The sequence below is a fragment of the Oncorhynchus mykiss genome, chromosome 5 (genome assembly GCF_057628025.1).
Source record: "Oncorhynchus mykiss isolate SJ-2025 chromosome 5, ASM5762802v1, whole genome shotgun sequence".
NCBI classification, from domain to species: Eukaryota; Metazoa; Chordata; class Actinopteri; order Salmoniformes; family Salmonidae; genus Oncorhynchus; species Oncorhynchus mykiss.
Genome location: NC_143026.1, coordinates 48,418,224 through 48,436,302, shown reverse-complemented (window position 1 = coordinate 48,436,302; position 18,079 = coordinate 48,418,224). Strand labels below are relative to the sequence as shown.

The window sequence follows — 18,079 nt, the reverse complement described above, 5'->3', positions numbered from 1 at the left end:
TGACCACTAATGAATACACCCCAGGTGAGGTGTAGATGATGTGGCTTTTCAATTGACCAAGACATTGTGTAGCCTATGTTTTATGATGATGTAAACTAGATGCTCAATTTCAAATATACAGTAGAAACTAGAGCATTGAATTGCTGTCTGAAAAAAAACGTTTTTATAATAAATTCACTATTTCAACTTATATGTTAGAACTATATCAACTGAACGTTTAATTTGCGGGGGAGATTGTGACAGCCTGTTAAATGGCGTCCCTTGAGAAGGCAAGAACAAAATGTCTGTCAGAAGTGCAGTATTATTATAAGGAGGAATGAAGGGAAAAGAGAGGTAGAGGAGGTCTGAGAGAGGGAGGAAGAGGGCGAGCTTGAGTGACGGGAAAAAGGGAGATGGTTTGTTAATAAAGAAGACTGGTAGAAAGTGTAAGCAGAGTGAGCTCAAGACAGGAGGAGAAATGGAAGTGAATGAGTGCGAACTATCTGAGGTGGTAGGTGTGGTGAAGTTCTCTTAGCCCGAGGCTTGCACCGAGGGTTAGGTTAAAGATGAGTCTGTGACAGTAGGAGTTGAGTTTTTTTTTAAAAGTGGACAGTTGCCTTTTGGCTGATCCATTTGTGGTTTCAGGGTGAGTGAAAACAGAGTTGGGTGCTGTGGAATCGGTGAGAGAAGTGGTCTTGTGATAATTGGATGTGTTTCTGCTGGTTAGAGAGAGTTGGCGCTCCGCGTTAAACGAATGGGGGCAAGAGATGTGAATTGTTTTGCTCGCAAGAAAAGGGCACAATTTTTACCATTGAGAACCACTTTGGAAACAAGCATTTTAATTAAAACTTTTAAGTGATATCCTTTGGGTCCACATTGTACATTTTGTTGTATATGTCTGTTACCCAAAATAAATGCAATTCAAAGGAGTGATTACTGGGGTAGTGGTAAATGTGAAAGCTGACCAACTGAAGGGGAAGATTCCTGGTGTTTGTGATACTCGTAGTATACTGCGATGCAGACAGGGTGGTGTGAGTGGTGAAACAAAAGAGTTTTGTCTGTTCTTTTGAGTTTCGATGTTGAGGCTTTGCCCGACAATGTGAAGTCAGGATATATAAGTTATTTTGCACAAGCTTTTGTGCCGAATATATTACATTTTTACAGGTGTCAAGCTTATGGGCATGTGGCAGCAGTGTGTAGGAGGGAGGTTACTAGGTGTGAGATGTGTGCAGAAGGGCATGAGACCAAAGAATGTGTAGCATTGGGGAAAGTAGTGGTATACTGTATGTAGGGGTGCCCAGGGGGCTGGGGATCAGAAATGTCCCATGCGAGAGAGGCAGGTTGAGGTTTCCAGGGTTATAGTAGTGCAGAGGTTGTCATATGCTGAGGCAGTGAAGAAAGTAGGGGAAGAAGGGTCAAGGATCCTGAGAGGAGTGGTGTGAGTAGATCGGTACCAATACAGAGGGATAAACCAACAAGTGATATATGTTTCAGTTAGCATTTATAGCAATGGTTATGAACTGTACTGCAGGGATGGAATGTAAGTCGCAGAAAATTGAGGTTGCGGTGGCAGATGCAGAGAGGTATTTGGGTGTGCGAGACTGAACGTCAGAAGAGTTACAGGGTGTGTTAAGTGGTGGTGTCCCATCCTTTCAGGCTGTTGGCCTGAAGTAGGACTAAATATATTTAAACATTGGAGTATGCTGTTTTTTGTGAGTGCAGTGTTAGATAGTAGGGTATTTGTTTATTTGTTTAAAAAAATTAAAGCAAAGTTATAAAGCAGTTATACTCCAGTCTAGTAGGTGGCTGTAATGCAACATTTATTGGATGCCAACCACCATTAAACCTCATCAAAGAAGAAGAAAAATTTATTTCGCGGAACTATACAATCCAACGACACTTCCTGCACGGACCCAATTTGCTGTGAACAGGAGTAATCATGGCGTTCAACTTTGGCGGCGCTGCCACCAACCCAGCAAGTAAGGAGATATTTCCATCTATTGATATCGAATTTATGAGAAAGCGCTTTACATTAATATCAACAGCAGAGATTCTGATGGACGGATGGCTATGATTTCATTTACGTACGCCACAGCTAACGAAACCACAAAAGTAAGAAAGGCGGCCTTGACTGCAGGTCAAGCCAGTTAAGGTTAGCTAACTAGAATGTTCATACACTAGCTAGCTAGTCAGTTTGTATGAACTATTCTCACATAAATAGAGAATCATCGATTTAAGTCAGCTTGCTATTTAAACTGCCAGTTGTAAGCTTTCTAATATAGTTAACTAGCGAAGCAAACTAACTACACTAGCTACCTAGTCGTCAGCAACATTCTGTTGAATCCCTTATTTTGCGGACGAGCAAGTGTAAGGACGTCAAATATTCATCCTTCCGCATAGACTCTAGTTTAGATCGCCTGGTTAAATTGTGTTTAGGATTTTTTAAACAATTTTTTTATCTATCTAACTGGTTAAACTAGAGAAGAATATAGCAATGTGGTAACATCTGCGTTTGCTTCATTTACTATTATCCTAAATTAGGATATTAAATTATTTTACCACATACTTCTTTCCATGATGTTATGATTGTGTTCCTACATTACACAAATTTACGTTTTGACTACATCAAATTGGCGGGAATTACACACAATTGTTCCCTCAGATTGGTGATGTTAGTTTAAAAGTGTATAGTCAACACAATGACACAATTGCATAAAATGTATCAATATCTTTGGTTTTGTACTCATTTTGCAGGATTTTCACAAATGGCACGGATAATTTATATTTTTCTCACAACTAGCCATTTAAGTGACCATTTAAATTAACATTTTGACTGACTTTTAATGTTAGATGGCTAGTTGCCGATTATGATTTTTCAACGCGCCGATACAGATTATTGGAGGACCAAAAAAAGCCGATAGTGATAAATCGGGTGATTTTTTTAATTATTTTTTATATATATATATATATATATATTGTACTAATAAGTTGTACTAATGACAATTACAACAATACTGAATGAACAATGAACACTTATTTTAACTTAATATAATACATTAATAAAATCAATTTAATCTCAAATAAATAATGAAACATGTTCAATTTGGTTTAAATAATGCAAAAACAAAGTGTTGGAGAAGAAACTAATGTGCCAAACAAATGCCAAGTTCCTTGCTCAGAACATATGGAAGCTGGTGGTTCCTTTTAACATGAGTCTTCAATGTTCCCAGGTAAGAAATTTTAGGTTGTAGTTACTATTAGGACTATTTCTCTCTATACCATTTGTATTTCATATACCTTTGACTATTGGATGTTCTAATAGGTTCTTTAGTATTGCCAGCCTAATCTCGGGAATTGATAGGCTTGAAGTCATAAACAGCGCAATGCTTGAAGCATTGCGAAGAGCTGCTCGCAAACGCAGTAAAGTGCTGTTTGAATGAATGCCTATGAGCCTGCTGCTGCCTACCACCGCTCAGTCAGATTGCTCTATCAAATCATAGACTTAATTATAATATAATAACACACAGAAATACGAGCCTTAGGTCAGTAATATGGACAAATCCGGAAACTATCGTTTCGAAAACAAAACGTTTATTCTTTCAGTGAAATACAGAACCGTTCCGTATTTTATCTTGTCATCCATAAGTCTAAATATTGCTGTTACATTGCACAACCTTCAATGTTATGTCATAATTCTGGCAAATTAGTTCGCAACGAGCCAGGCGGCCCAAACTGTTGCATATACCCTGACTCTGCGTGCAATGAACGCAAGAGAAGTAACACAATATCCCTAGTTTAATATTGCCTGCTAACATGAAGTTTTTAACTAAATATGCATGTTTTAAAAAATATACTTCTGTTTATTGATTTTAAGAAAGGCATTGATGTTTATGGTTAGGTACATTCGTGCAACGATTGTGCTTTTTTCGCAAATGCGCTTTTGTTAAATCATCCCGTTTGGCAAAGTTGGCTGTCTTTGTTAGGAAGAAATAGTCTTCACACAGTTCGCAACGAGCCAGGTGGCCCAAACTGCTGCATATAGCCTGACTGTTGCACAGAACGCAGGAGAAGTGACACAATTCCCCTAGTTAAAAGAAATTCATGTTAGCAGGCAATATTAACTAAATATGCAGGTTTAAAAATATATACTTGTGTATTGATTTTAAGAAAGGCGTTGATGTTTATGGTTAGGTGCACATTGGTGCAACGACAGTGCTTTTTTTTGTGAATGCGCTTGTTTGGCAAAGTAGTCTGTGATTCAATGATAAATTAACAGGCACTGCATCGAATATATGCAACGCAGGACAAGCTAGATAACTACACATGGTTGATGATATTACTAGTTTAACTAGTGATTATGTTAAGATCGATTGTTTTTTAAAAGATACATTTAATGCTAGCTAGCGCCTTACCTTTGCTCCTTGCTGCACTCGCATAACAGATAGTCAGCCTGCCACGCAATCTCCTCGTGGAGTGCAATGTAATCGGCCATGATCGGTTGATGATTACCGATTATTATGAAAACTTGAAATCGGACCTAATTAATCGGCCATTCCGACTAATCGGTCGACCTCTAGTATTCACATTTTCCACCGGAAACACTCTTCTACGTCTAGGGGCTGCAAAATTAGAAGCCCTGTAGAACAGACTCAATGCTGCCACCGATGGTCGACCAAAATAACTGTCATGTACTGCTTGAAGACACCGACACACTGGCTGCGGTCCAAACACTTAAAAGACACCCTACCCGCTCAGCCCTCAAGTTAAGTTGACACTTCTGATGACGTCTGACGAGTATACACTTGCAGGGAGGAAGGCATGATTTTTTTTACTTCTTATGGGCAAATTCAAATACCAAATTCAAATATTTAACATTCTTGAAAATATATGTTATACATAGAAATAAAGTGTAACGTCTTGTTAATCCAGTCGCTGTGTCAGATTTCAAAAAGGCTTTACGACGAAAGTAAACCATGCGATTATCTGAGGACAGCGCCCCGCATACGAACACATGGAAATCATATTTCAACCAGGTAGGTGTGCCACAAAAGTCAGAAATAGCAATATAATTAATGCCTTACCTTTGAAAATCTGTTGGCACTCCAAAGTGTCCCAGAAACATCACTAATGGTCCTTTTGTTCGATGACGTCCTTTTTTATGTCACAAAAATGTTACCTGTAGACTTGGTCCAAACATTTCAAACAACATTCCTAATCCAACCTCAGGTACCCTAAAATGTAAATAATCGCAAAAATGTAAGACTGAATAATACTGGATAAAATACCAGATAAAAACAACATGGAGCAAGCTCCAGTTCATGCGCACCAAAACAGTGGAGTCCACCTGGAGTGACACTTAAAATGAATAGGACTACTTCATTTCTCAAAAGAAAAACATAGAGCAATTTCTAAAGACTGTTGACATCTAGTGGAAGCCATAGGAACTGCAACCAGGTTCCTAATAATAAGGGTATCCCATAGACAACAATTGGAAAATCCTAAGGCATCTATTTTTTTTCCCCCTGGATGGTTTGTCCTCGGGGTTTCGCCTGCCATATCAGTTCTGTTATACTCACAGACATTATTTTAACAGTTTTTGAAACTTTAGAGTGTTTTCTATTCTACCAATTATATGCATATCCTAGCTTCTGGGCCTGAGTAACAGGCAGTTTACTTTGGGCACGCTTTTCATCCGGAGGTGAAAACACTGCCCCCTACCCGGGAGAGGTTATCTGGACCACCCTTGGCCGTGAAATTCGTCGCTCGTTTATTCCGCGATGATTGTGTTTTCAGCCACCGGTAGCTTGTGGGTGCTTTATATGCGCTACAGTCAATTGAGTGCATGTCTACTTATATTAAATATATTATTATTAATACACGCCTACTCTATGAAAGCTGGCAAATTTAATATAAATGATAATTTAAATGGCTAGTTGCGGTACAAAGCTAGGTACATTTGGGCAGTCTCTACAGAAGTCGCTGGCCACACCAATACACGGATTTGAAAGTCAACCAACATATCACTTAAATAGCAGCCAACCGTGGTCACTGTTGATATCCTATGGCGGGTCGTGATTCATTAGTTAACTAACAGAACTTATTTATGTTCCCATTACCATGATGGAAGCCTCCCGAAATCAACACCCGCCATGCCAAACTATAGATGGATGCTTTCAACAAATTCTCATCTTAACCAACCATGTATACGTTTTTCCAAGTTTCTGTGGCACCTTTGAATAGTGTTAATTTTAAACAGTGTTACACCCCAAACCTTTCCCCCCTGTTCTATTGATTTCAGGGTGATCTCAATGGAAGTGATAAACCCACTTTAAAAAAATTAGATCTGCCTTCTACAAATTGTCTTTTAACCAGTGATGTACACATTATTGCCAGATTCCATGTGGTTTTTGAGCTGTTTGTTTTTACAGGACTTGCAACCTCATATCCCCCCTCTCGTGCAATTGATTTCAATGTGATTATTGATAGGAGTGATTCTCAAAGCAGTGTTGTTTCTCTTTCTGTATTGTGACCCTCTGTATCAAAATGCGACATTCTGAAATGTAGCAGCCTGTTCTGCAGGTTGTCTTTTAACTCAGGGATGCAGTTGCCCATTGCGGCATCAACTTTATCCACTTCATCCATCCTCATAACATTCCACTGTCTGACTACGTATTTTGTCGTTGGTCAAGACACCAACGGATTTTAATTTGGTTCATTTGCTGCCAAAACAACAGCACCCTCAGCTTTTGGCTTTGCCATGACCACCACCAGTGCCTCATCGGGATTTGGTAGTAAATATCTCTGTTCATTTTCAAGGCACAGCAGCTTCCCCATTAACCAAAATGCATTCTCATCACTCAGAAGAATAAGAGTAATCTGCTAACTAGCTAGGCTACTTGCTTGAGAATGTAGACCGGTGTAGAGGTTTCTCAAATAATCCCAGGCGGAGTAAACAGTAGCTCAACCAAGTTCAGCACAGTCTGTAGGCGCAATAGCATGCTTATGCTGCAATTTCCTATGCTGAATAAATGAGGTTGCTTTATCCAACGAAGATCAACTTTTTGTAGTCTAGCTATTAAGGACCTTTATGATTGCAAATAAAGCAGATCACTCTGCCAGCACCCCACAAAAGACTTGATGATTAAACATGAACAGGACCTTGAGAGAAATTATTTATCATGCTCCACCACATTTCTCGTCTCGTTGGCAAGAATGATGAGACAAGGTTCACTGGCAGTATTCTAATACCACTGTTTAGTCCCTGGGGACTGTCTTGCATCTTTGATTGGGGCTCTGTGAATACATGGGTGGTGAAATGGAACAGAATTCTGGCAAAGCAAAGGTTGACTGAAATATTCAGACTCAGCAGCAGTAAGTACATTGCAATGGCCCTGGCCCCACACACTATCACTGATTCATGGAGGTGAAGGGGAATTTTAAACTGCACTGTCTCATCCTGCTCTTTCTCTCCTCTCCCTGAAGAGTTTGTTGTGGTTCTTCCCCATTGTAAAGACTTAAATTATTTTCTTCCTGGCTATAGCAGGTCTTGCAGTCCCTGGTTTCGGGACCACCACCACTGCTGCGGCCCCCGCTGGCTTCGGCGGCTTCGGCACCACCACCACAGGTAAGACTGGGACTGTCCACTACATCAGTGTTTGACAGTCACGCCAACTTCACTAACTAACCAGCCAACTAGCCCTGTACCACATCTGTTTGTTCTCTTGCTTACTTCATTGGCAAACCAAACAGCATGATGATGTTTTGCATGACAATGACAGAAAGAGTTTAGTCTTTTTAGACAGACTGATTTCCTTCCAGCCTAACTTGTCTGTACATATACAATGTCAGTTTGGAATAGAGGAAAGGGCAGAGTTCTGCTTTCATAACTGCTTTATCTGCTTGTTGCCCTAGCGTAAACGTCTCCTGGACACACAATAGTATCATAGAGGTTATTTTAAATGAGTGTTTTTTTACTAGTTTGCCTCAACTACCTACACTGAAACCACTGCAAAGGTTTTGATTGTGAACTTAGGTATAGAATCGTGACGTTCTGGCATGTCTGCCTATGGTAAGTTTTTCATGAGCACAATTCCTGCCTACATTTTAAGCCTTGCCTACCCAAACTCGTGATTTGTTGGGAGAGTTGTCTGTTTGAAGAGAACTCCCCAGGATCTTTTCTTTTTCGTAGTTGCCAAGAGAATCCGTGCTATTTCTGCCCTAGGTCTGGGATTTCCGAAACTATAAGGAGTTGGCAAGAGAGTAGAAACAGACTGGCACCCAGGCTACCAGCTTACCACATAAGTGTGAAATGTGGTTACTACTAAATAACCATCCAACTACACCCGTGTATTCAGCATAATACTAGTATCTTATTCATTTACTGACTGATTAACAGAGCAGGGAGTTGAGGTTTGTGGCTGTTAATTAGTTTCAGTTGCATCTCCTCTGCTTAGTAATTCCATCAACTGAAAACATCACTGTTGGGGCTCATCTGTTATGACGCTACCGGGCGTACTCTTGTACATACAATGTGTTTGAAGCTTTCCCAGTGTGCGACTGTCGCGGTGCTCTTCTCTACACTAACCCTCCTCTGCACCCCTTTCTCTCTCTCTCTCACTGCCTGCCTTGCCTGCCTGATGGCTACAGGATTTGGGGGGCTAGGAGCCGGGAGCACCACGTCTGGTGGGTTTAATTCTGGGGGGTTTGGATTAAATGCAGCATCTCCCAACGTGGCTGCAATCAGCTTTAATGTTGGGGGCTTTGGTGCAGCTACCACAGCAGCCACTGTGTTCAATTTTGGTAATAGCCTGGCTAGCGCAGGCCTTTAACAAAAAAATATATATATTAATCAGTCAATCCGTCTAGTATGTCTACAGCACATATTTGTCCTCTCCATTTCTCCCTACACGACTGTGTATTATTTTGGTGTGGTGTTTTTGTATATCTCCATCTCACCCTATGCATATGTTAAATGCTCATCTAATGATGTTTTGCATGTTGCCTGTTTTGGATACATCTGCTACAACAGCCTTTGTCAGCACAGTCCCTGTGTCAAACTGGTGGGCTCTGATTACGGAGTTGGGAAAGGCTGTGCTAGATTCTTTTTGTGGAATGTTATGTGTTTCTTATCGCATTTTCCTGAATCTGTTAGGGCACTGTTTGCCTGGCAGGCACATGACATGTTCTGTGTTATTTCTCAAGAGTATTAATCCTCTCCACTCTAAAAAAGCATTAGGGACCCCCTCCCTTGGAGAAATCAATTGATCTCTTCTAGGGTTGCACATTTGGGGGAATATTTAGAGGTGGAAACTTTCCGTGGGATATATGGGAATTAACGGGAATATATTCAAAATAATATTAATACCATTTAAATGTAGATGTTTTTTGCATTGGATATATTTACCATATCATATAAACCTTTTACCTTATCATAAGTTGACATAATTGCAAATGATTAAATCCTTCCAATAGACATAAAAAATAAAAAAAAATTAGTTACGAATTCAACTTTAATTAAATGAGTTGACTCTAAACATGGGACGATTTCACTGAACAACAAAAGGGAATTTTGAATGATCCCCAATGATCCATCGCCTCTCCCAAAAACGTTTTCAACATATCTGTACAATGATAGTCTAGAGACTAAAGCTTTGGTTGTCTTCCTCTCAGGCTTCCATGTCTTCTCCCGGGACCTCCTCAATGTCCACCTCTTGAACATCAGATTCTGAGGCCTCATCTTCACTGTCACTTTCCAACCATTTTGGGGATGGCTCATTGTCAAATGCCAAACGTCCTGCACGGTGTTGGGCTGTAAGCACAACCCCCACCTGTGGACGTCGGGCCCTCATACCACCCTCATGAAGTCTGTTTCTGACCGTTTGAGCAGACACATGCACATTTGTGGCCTGCTGGAGGTTATTTTGCAGGGCTCTGGCAGTGCTCCTCCTTGCACAAAGGCGGAGGTAGCGGTCCTGCTGCTGGGTTGTTGCCCTCCTACGGCCTCCTCCACCACTCCTGATGTACTGGCCTGTATCCTGGTAGCTCCTCCATGCTCTGGACCCTACGCTGACAGACACAGCAAACCTTCTTGCCACAGCTCGCATTGATGTGCCATCCTGGATGAGCTGCACTACCTGAGCCACTTGTGTGGGTTGTAGACTCCGTCTCATGCTGCCACTAGAGTGAAAGCACCGCCAGCATTCAAAAGTGACCATAACATCAGCAAGGACGCATAGGAACTGAGAAGTGGTCTGTGGTCACCACCTGCAGAACCACTCCTTTATTGGGGGTGTCTTGCTAATTGCCTATAAGTTCCACCTGTTGTCTATTCCATTTGCACAACAGCATGTGAAATGTATTGTCAATCAGTGTTGCTTCCTAAGTGGACAGTTTGATTTCACAGAAGTGTGATTGACTTGGAGTTACATTGTGTTGTTTAAGTGTTTCCTTTATTTTTTTGAGCAGTGTATTTAAAAATGGCAGTTTCCTCTGCTTGGAGCAACAGTGAAGTGGGCAGGACGGTACGGACTTCTTCTCTTATATTTGCAAGCAGAGTCTGAACATCAGACAGGATGGCATTGTCTCCCTCAATCCGTGCAATGGCTACTGCTATCGGTTTCAGGAGTTTCAGGCTACTTACCACTCTCTCCCAAAACACATAATCTAGGAGGATCCGTGCTGTCCATATCGGCAGACTGTGATATGGCCATTTCTTGGAGACACCTTCCCCTCCAGGAGACTGTCAAACATGATGACAACACCACCCCCACGGGTGTTGCTGGGCAGTTTGAATGTGGTGCTCTTCTCCTCACTTTGCTTGGTGAGGTAGATTGCTGCTATAACTTGATGATCCTTCACATACCTAACCATTTCCTTGGCTCTCTTGTAGAGTTGATCCATTGTTTTCAGTGCCATGATGTCATTAGACCAAGCAGCCGTCATGTTCGCAGCATTGTCTGTCACCAGTGCAAATACCTTCTGTGGTTCAAGGTCATTGATGACTGCCTTCAGCTCATCTGCTGTACACAGCTTTTCCTTCTACATTAGTTGCAGTGAAATATCTCCACACATCAGATAGTGCCCGTGGCATTTTCCTGTCAAGATTAGATGTAAAAAAGAATATATATATCACACACACACACCATGTACATATAAATAGTTAAGCGGTTAGATTAAACAACTCCTTTGTAAGATAAATGTTTTAAAATGAAACATGTATGGAAACAGGTGAATTAACACTCAGTTAGCAGGCTCAAGCAAGCCAAAACCCACAGTTTTTGCTACCAACTAGCAAAAATTGTTAACTAGTTAGAAATGATTTAAACACACATTGTTGTAGGTTACTATTTACTAGTTAACAAAAAATAATGTATGCCATATAGAATATATTCACCTCACCCAGTATTGTAATTAAAACTTACCAGAAAGTATGTTGTCCTTGGCTCAGACAGTGTATTAGTGTTGGCTCAATAGCATCTCCTTAGTGTGCAAGCTCTTGAGAATCAGCATCATGTGATGGAAGAACGCACTGTGCATGCAGAGGGTTGCAATTCCATTGAATTGGGGATAGTTTAACCAAAATATGCCACAAGACCTAGAATTGCCGTGTGTGTATTCCACAAAAAAGGTTCACTGTTATAAGCTAACTTTTTTTTGATGAATTTAAGCAACATTACTGGGCTTAACTTACCATGAAAATTTCCGGAAAGTTCTCGACCCTTTGCAACCCTAATCTCTACGCCCTCCCTCTCATCTTTCTTTCCATTATCCATCCCATTCATCCATGCTCTCTTACTTCTGTCTGATGGTCTGGTTTGTCTTGCTCAGGTGCTTTTGGGGGTTTTGGGACAACCACTACATCCGCTGCTGCGCCTGGGTCAACTTTCAGCTTCGCCGCTCCTGCAAGCACAACAGGTCAGGACTGTGGAACTCGCTGGGGCAGGGCTGGGTACAGACAGAGAGAGCCAGGGCAGGAACGGCCTTGTCCTACTCTGCTTGCTCCTACTATTCTGCATGGCAACTACTAGATGGTGCACTCTACCATAACATGTTATCTCCTTGCCATAGCCTCTCCCGATACTAGCATTCCATTCTCAGATTACCAACACACTATAACCCGAACCTAAGATTCTAAGCCAAAATACTCAACAAATCCTTATATTTTCCATTTAATGGTTTTATTGATATAATTATTTATCCTTCCAGGAGGACTGTTTGGTAATACCCAGAATAAGGGATTTGGGTTCTCCTCTGGGCTGGGCACTGGCACTACTGCTGCAGCTGGGTTTGGAACAGGTCTGGGGACAACTCTAGGAGGTGGATTTGGTGGCTTCAATATCCAGCCACAGCAGCAACAGCAAGGTAAGTGTTCCTCTGGCTAAGAGCAGGGGTGAATCTCAAAAGTCCTTCCTCAATTCCTAGGGTCCTCTCCTCGCTGCCTTAACCTTAGAGGGAACAGAAGATCCAACGATTTGAGACTGAGACGAGGAGAGAACGCAAGGAGGAATTAAGGATAGACTATTGCGATTGACCCCCGGTGTATGCAAACCAAACAAGTTATGTTTTGCTAGGATAGCTAAGTTCTCTTTTGTGTTGCGCTATATAGGAAGCTTTTTTGGGCAGCAGGCCCAGGCCCCGGCCCAGTCTAATCAGCTCGTCCACACAGCTAACGCCCTGTCTGCCCCCACCCTGCTTGGGGACGAGAGAGATGCCATCTTGGCCAAGTGGAATCAGCTCCAGGCCTTCTGGGGAACAGGCAAGGGCTATTTCAACAACCAACTCCCCCCTGTAGACTTCACACAGGAGAACCCTTTCTGCAGGTTCAAGGTAATGCCTCGTATCAGCATATTTTGACATTAAGTGTTTTGTTATTTTAATAAAGCAAATTGCTGTTTTAATCTTAAACTTGTTTTCACATGTTGATGAGGTTTGTTGTACTATTCCTTTCTTTTACCGTCTGACGGTAACTGCAGTGGTGTAGACCAGTGCTTTGGAGTTCAATTAACTGTCACAAATATGTCGGCATAAGGGAGACCATCAAAGTTCTATCTAGAGAATACAAAGGACATAAACTGCAAGTTTATCATATCTGTTTGTGTCTGCAAGGCGGTGGGCTACAGCTGTATCCCAGGCAGTAAGGATGAGGATGGTCTGGTTGTCCTGGCCTTCAATAAGAAGGAGGCTGATGTTCGTAGCCAACAGCAGCAGCTGGTTGAGTCTCTACACAAGGTGCTGGGAGGGAACCAGACTCTCACCGTCAACGTAGAGGGAGTCAAAGCCCTGCCTGATGACCAGTGAGTAGTAGTAGACACTACCAGGCACAGTCTATGGGTACACAACAGAGAATATACTGTATGTAGTATCGTTAAGTTTATCACATTGACCTCATGATCTGTCAGTCCCTGCATCCATTGTTCAATGTATGAGCCTATTAACAGAGATTACATTTCTCCAGCCCCAATACTCACTTTGATAGCAAACCAAGTGGCAGGGCTGCCATTTTCTTGTTTTTCAAATGAGTGAACGTTTAGAAGCCCTCTAAGTGGACCGTGTAACACTGAATGCCTGTCTATCTTTCTAGGACGGAGGTGGTGATCTATGTGGTGGAGCGTTCTCCTAACGGCACATCTAAGAGGATCCCAGCTACAACATTGTACAGCTATGTAGAGCAGGCTAACACTAAGGCCCAGCTCACACAGCTAGCAGTTTTCATGTCTGTTACACGCACTGAGCTCTCACCAGCACAGCTCAAACAGCTGCTGGCGAATGCACCAGCAGGTAAATTTGGTTGTGTGTCTTCCCCATACTCGCTCTTCTCTCACCTCCGTCACAACTAAGTTAACTGAGTCATTATGTTGAGAGCATGGTCCCATTCCCCGGCTCAGACGTTGCTGATGCATGCCAGATTTTACAGCGTCTGAATAGGTATTTTCCATATCAGCTTAAGCACATTATGTTATAGCAATCTGGTGCCCGGATGACACAGTCGATGATCTGACACGCAACCATTGGTTTATGCATGCAACGTCTGAGCATGGGAACAAGGCCATGGCTTTTAGGTAACCAGATGTCTATTGTACAACAGCTGTGGCTTCATGGATTTCAGTTTGGTTTCATTTAATGGTTTATTGAAACAACAGCGTATGGACTACTTGGTTCACATGTAGCACTAAGAATGTGATTTGTATATGACTCAGAGTTTTGTTGCTTGTTTTCAGGAGTGGATCCCATCATTTGGGAACAGGCAAAGGTGGATAACCCTGATGCGGACAAGTAAGTTGTTCAATGTGAATCAAGGTTATTAAAAGCTTATCATTAATTCTTCTGAGCTAGATGATCATTTTGAAACTGTATATGGAACTGATGATATTCGTAATCCTACAGGTTGATCCCCGTCCCCATGGTTGGTTTCAAAGAACTACTCCGCAGACTGAAGATTCAGGACCAGATGACCAAACAGCACCAGTCCAGAGTAGACGTGAGCTTTCCTCTACAATTGCGCTGCTAACCCGTACACATACAGTGGGGCAAAAAAGTATTCAGTCAGCCACCAATTGTGCAAGTTCTCCCACTTAAAAAGATGAGGCCTGTAATTTTCAAAATAGGGACACTTCAACTATGACAGACAAAATGAGGAAAAAAAATTCAGAAAATCACATTGTAGGATTTTTTATGAATTTATTTGCTAATTATGGTGGAAAACTTTTGTTATTGACCAAATACTTATTTATCTCAATACTTTGTTATATACTCTTTGTTGGCAATGACAGAGGTCAAATGTTTTCTGTAAGTCTTCACAAGGTTTTCACACACTGTTGCTGGTATTTTGGCCCATTCTTCCATGCAGATCTCCTCTAGAGCAGTGATGTTTTGGGGCTGTTGTTGGGCAACACGGACTTTCAACTCCCTCCAAAGATTTTCTATGGGGTTGAGATCTGGAGACTGGCTAGGCCACTCCAGGACCTTGAAATGCTTCTTACGAAGCCACTCCTTCGTTGCCCCGGCGGTGTGGGTTCTGTGATCATTGTCATGCTGAAAGACCCAGCCATGTTTCATCTTCAATGCCCTTGCTGATGGAAGGAGGTTTTCACTCAATCTCACGATACACTGCCCCATTCATTCTTTCCTTTACACAGATCAGTCGTCCTGGTCCCTTTGCAGAAAAACAGCCCCAAAGCATGATGTTTCTACCCCCATGCTTCACAGTAGGTATGGTGTTCTTTGGATGTAACTCAGCATTCTTTGTCCTCCAAACACGACGAGTTGAGTTTTTACCAAAAAGTTATATTTTGGTTTCATCTGACCATATGACATTCTCCCAATCTTCTTCTGGATCATCCAAATGCTCTCCAGCAAACTTCAGACGGGCCTGGACATGTACTGGCTTAAGCAGGGGGGCACGTCTGGCACTGCAGGATTTGAGTCCCTGGTGGCGTAGTGTGTTACTGATGGTAGGCTTTGTTACTTTGGTCCCAGCTCTCTGCAGGTCATTCACTAGGTCCCCCCGTGTGGTTCTGGGATTTTTGCTCACTGTTCTTGTGATCATTTTGACCCCACGGGGTGAGATCTTGCGTGGAGACCCAGATCGAGGGAGATTATCAGTGGTCTTGTATGTCTTCCATTTCCTAATAATTGCTCCCACAGTTGATTTCTTCAAACCAAGCGGCTTACCTATTGCAGATTCAGTCTTCCCAACCTGGTGCAGGTCTACAATTTTGTTTCGGGTGTCCTTTGACAACTCTTTGGTCTTGGCCATAGTGGAGTTTGGAGTGTGACTGTTTGAGGTTGTGGACAGGTGTCTTTTATACTGATAACAAGTTCAAACAGGTGCCATTAATACAGGTAACGAGTGGAGGACAGAGGAGCCTCTTAAAGAAGAAGTTACAGGTCTGTGAGAGCCAGAAATCTTGTTTGTTTGTAGGTGACCAAATACTTATTTTCCACCATAATTTGCAAATAAATTCATAAAAAATCCTACAAGGTGATTTTCTGGATTTCTTTTCTCATTTTGTCTGTCATAGTTGAAGTGTACCTATAATGAAAATTACAGGCCTCTCATCTTTTAAGTGGGAGAGCTTGCACAATTGGTGGCTGACTAAATACTTTTTTCCCCCACTGTATATGGCCTGCTTCTAGAAGTGTTATAAACGAGTGTAGAGGGATAGGGAAATTGCAGTACCATAAAATGAATAAAGAACCTTAGGTTGCTGGTTCTTATTCAGCTTGAAGGACTGTGCAAAGGAGACTCTGATAGACGAATCTGGGTACCCGTGACCTATCCAGGAGGGGAGCTACGTTACGCTGGCCTTTGTTACAGCTGTCCTGTACTGCCTCAGCTTCTCAGTACCCTCCTTTATATGCTGTCGGTGGGTTCCTCCTATGTAGTTATGTACACGTTTCCTGTGGTCTTTCACCAGATCATCTCTAATGACATCAGTGAACTGCAGAAGAACCAGGCAACAACAGTGGCTAAGATCGCTCAATACAAGAGGAAGCTGATGGATCTCTCTCACAGAGTACTACAGGTATGTGCCATACATTATTATTAAGTCAAGTCATCTGGCTGTTGTCAGTTGGTACAGCGGTGTGTGAACATATTTTGAATGCCGACAGTTAACTTAATGATATTCTGTCTTGATTAAATATTTATTAAACTATGTGTGTATAATAGGGCTGACCCCAGTTAGTTGATTGTTTGGTTGTTAGGCTGTTGGTCGACCAAGATTATTTTAGCCGAGCAGTAATATACAGTACCAGTCACAAGTTTGGACACATCTACTCATTCAAGGTTTTTTCTTTATTTTACTATTTTCTACACAGTAGAATAATAGTGAAGACATCAAAACTATGAAAAAACACATTTGGAATCATGTAGTATTATTAATTGTATTAATTGTGCTTTTTGTGACTCCTCTCTTTGGCTGGGGTTTTCTGGGAGTTGGTGGTGATCTAACATAATCGTTTGTGGAGCTTTCGCTGTAAAGCATTTTTTAAATCAGACACTGTGGCTGGATTAACGAGAATTGTATCTTTAAAATGGTGAAATTTGATTTGAGATTTCTGTTGATTTGTATTTGGCGCCCTGCAATTTCATTGGCTTTTGGCGAGGGGTTCCGCTGATCCTAGACCGGGTAACTTTTTACGGATAGGGGGCAGCATTTTCACTTTGGATGAATTGCGTGCCCATAGTGAACTGCCTCTTACTCTGTCCCAGATGCTAATATATGCATATTATTATTACTATTGGATAGAAAACTCTGACGTTTCTAAAACTGTTTGAATTATGTCTGTGAGTATAACAGAACTCATATGGCAGGCAAACTTCCAAACAGGAAGTGGAAATTCTGGGGCTGGTTGATTTTCAACTCATCGCCTATTCACATCCCAGTAAGATATGGATCTGTTCCCACTTCCTACGCCTTCCACTAGATGTCAGTCAGTAGAACGTGGAATGAAGCCTCTAGTGTGATGTGGGACCGGATGGCAGCCATTTGAGTCAGTGGTCTAGCAGAATGCCAGTTCCTGGCCAGGCGCATTTCTCATGATATTGTCATGTGTTCCATTACTCTGTAGACAAAAATGAATGCTCCGGTTGGAACGTTATTAGATATATATGATAACAACATCCTGAAGATTGATTCTCTACTTAATTTGACCAGTTTATTCAACCTGGAATATAACTTTTTAAAGTTTTCGTCCGAGTTCGCCTGGACTGGCGCCAGCGTTTGGACATGTGAACTAAACGTGTTAGCAAAAGTAGCTAATTGGACACTAGTAATGGACATTATCGAACAAAACAACGATTTATTGCGGAACTATAATTCCTGGCACTGCATTCTGATGAAAGATCATCAAAGGTAAGTGAATATTTATGATGTAATTTCGTATTTCTGTTGACTCCAACATGGCGGAGACATGTTGTGTACTTCTGAGCACCATCTCAGATTATTGCATGGTATGCTTTTTCCGTAATGTTTAAAAAAAAGTCTGACACAGTGGTTGCGTTAACTTCTTATGGTATAGGGGACGCTTGCGTCCCACTTGGGCAAAAGCCAGGGAAATTTTTAAAATTATATAAAAATCTAACTTTCATTAAATCACA

General features: G+C 41.7%; 1 protein-coding gene across 12 annotated transcripts in view; it reads left to right on the top strand.

Moving 5' to 3' along the window:
- The first annotated feature begins 393 nt into the window (after window positions 1-393).
- Window positions 394-18,079, top strand: part of nup54 (nucleoporin 54) — a 20,920-nt gene continuing 3,234 nt past the window's right edge. Inside the window, exons 1-11 of one of the 12 annotated variants that reach the window (XM_021603201.3) lie at window positions 1,829-1,958; window positions 7,520-7,603; window positions 8,626-8,661; window positions 11,806-11,892; window positions 12,184-12,339; window positions 12,644-12,804; window positions 13,084-13,271; window positions 13,559-13,755; window positions 14,196-14,250; window positions 14,362-14,455; window positions 16,395-16,502. In XM_021603201.3, coding sequence (XP_021458876.1) covers window positions 1,919-1,958; window positions 7,520-7,603; window positions 8,626-8,661; window positions 11,806-11,892; window positions 12,184-12,339; window positions 12,644-12,804; window positions 13,084-13,271; window positions 13,559-13,755; window positions 14,196-14,250; window positions 14,362-14,455; window positions 16,395-16,502 — 1,206 coding nt within the window. In that variant the 5' untranslated portion in view covers window positions 1,829-1,918. Of the gene's footprint in view, window positions 1,959-6,721; window positions 6,771-7,519; window positions 7,604-8,625; window positions 8,662-11,805; window positions 11,893-12,183; window positions 12,340-12,583; window positions 12,805-13,083; window positions 13,272-13,558; window positions 13,756-14,195; window positions 14,251-14,361; window positions 14,456-16,394; window positions 16,503-18,079 lie in introns of those variants that run through there. The other 11 variants (XM_021603199.3, XM_036977729.2, XM_090235073.1 and 8 more) reach the window with 11 other exon arrangements.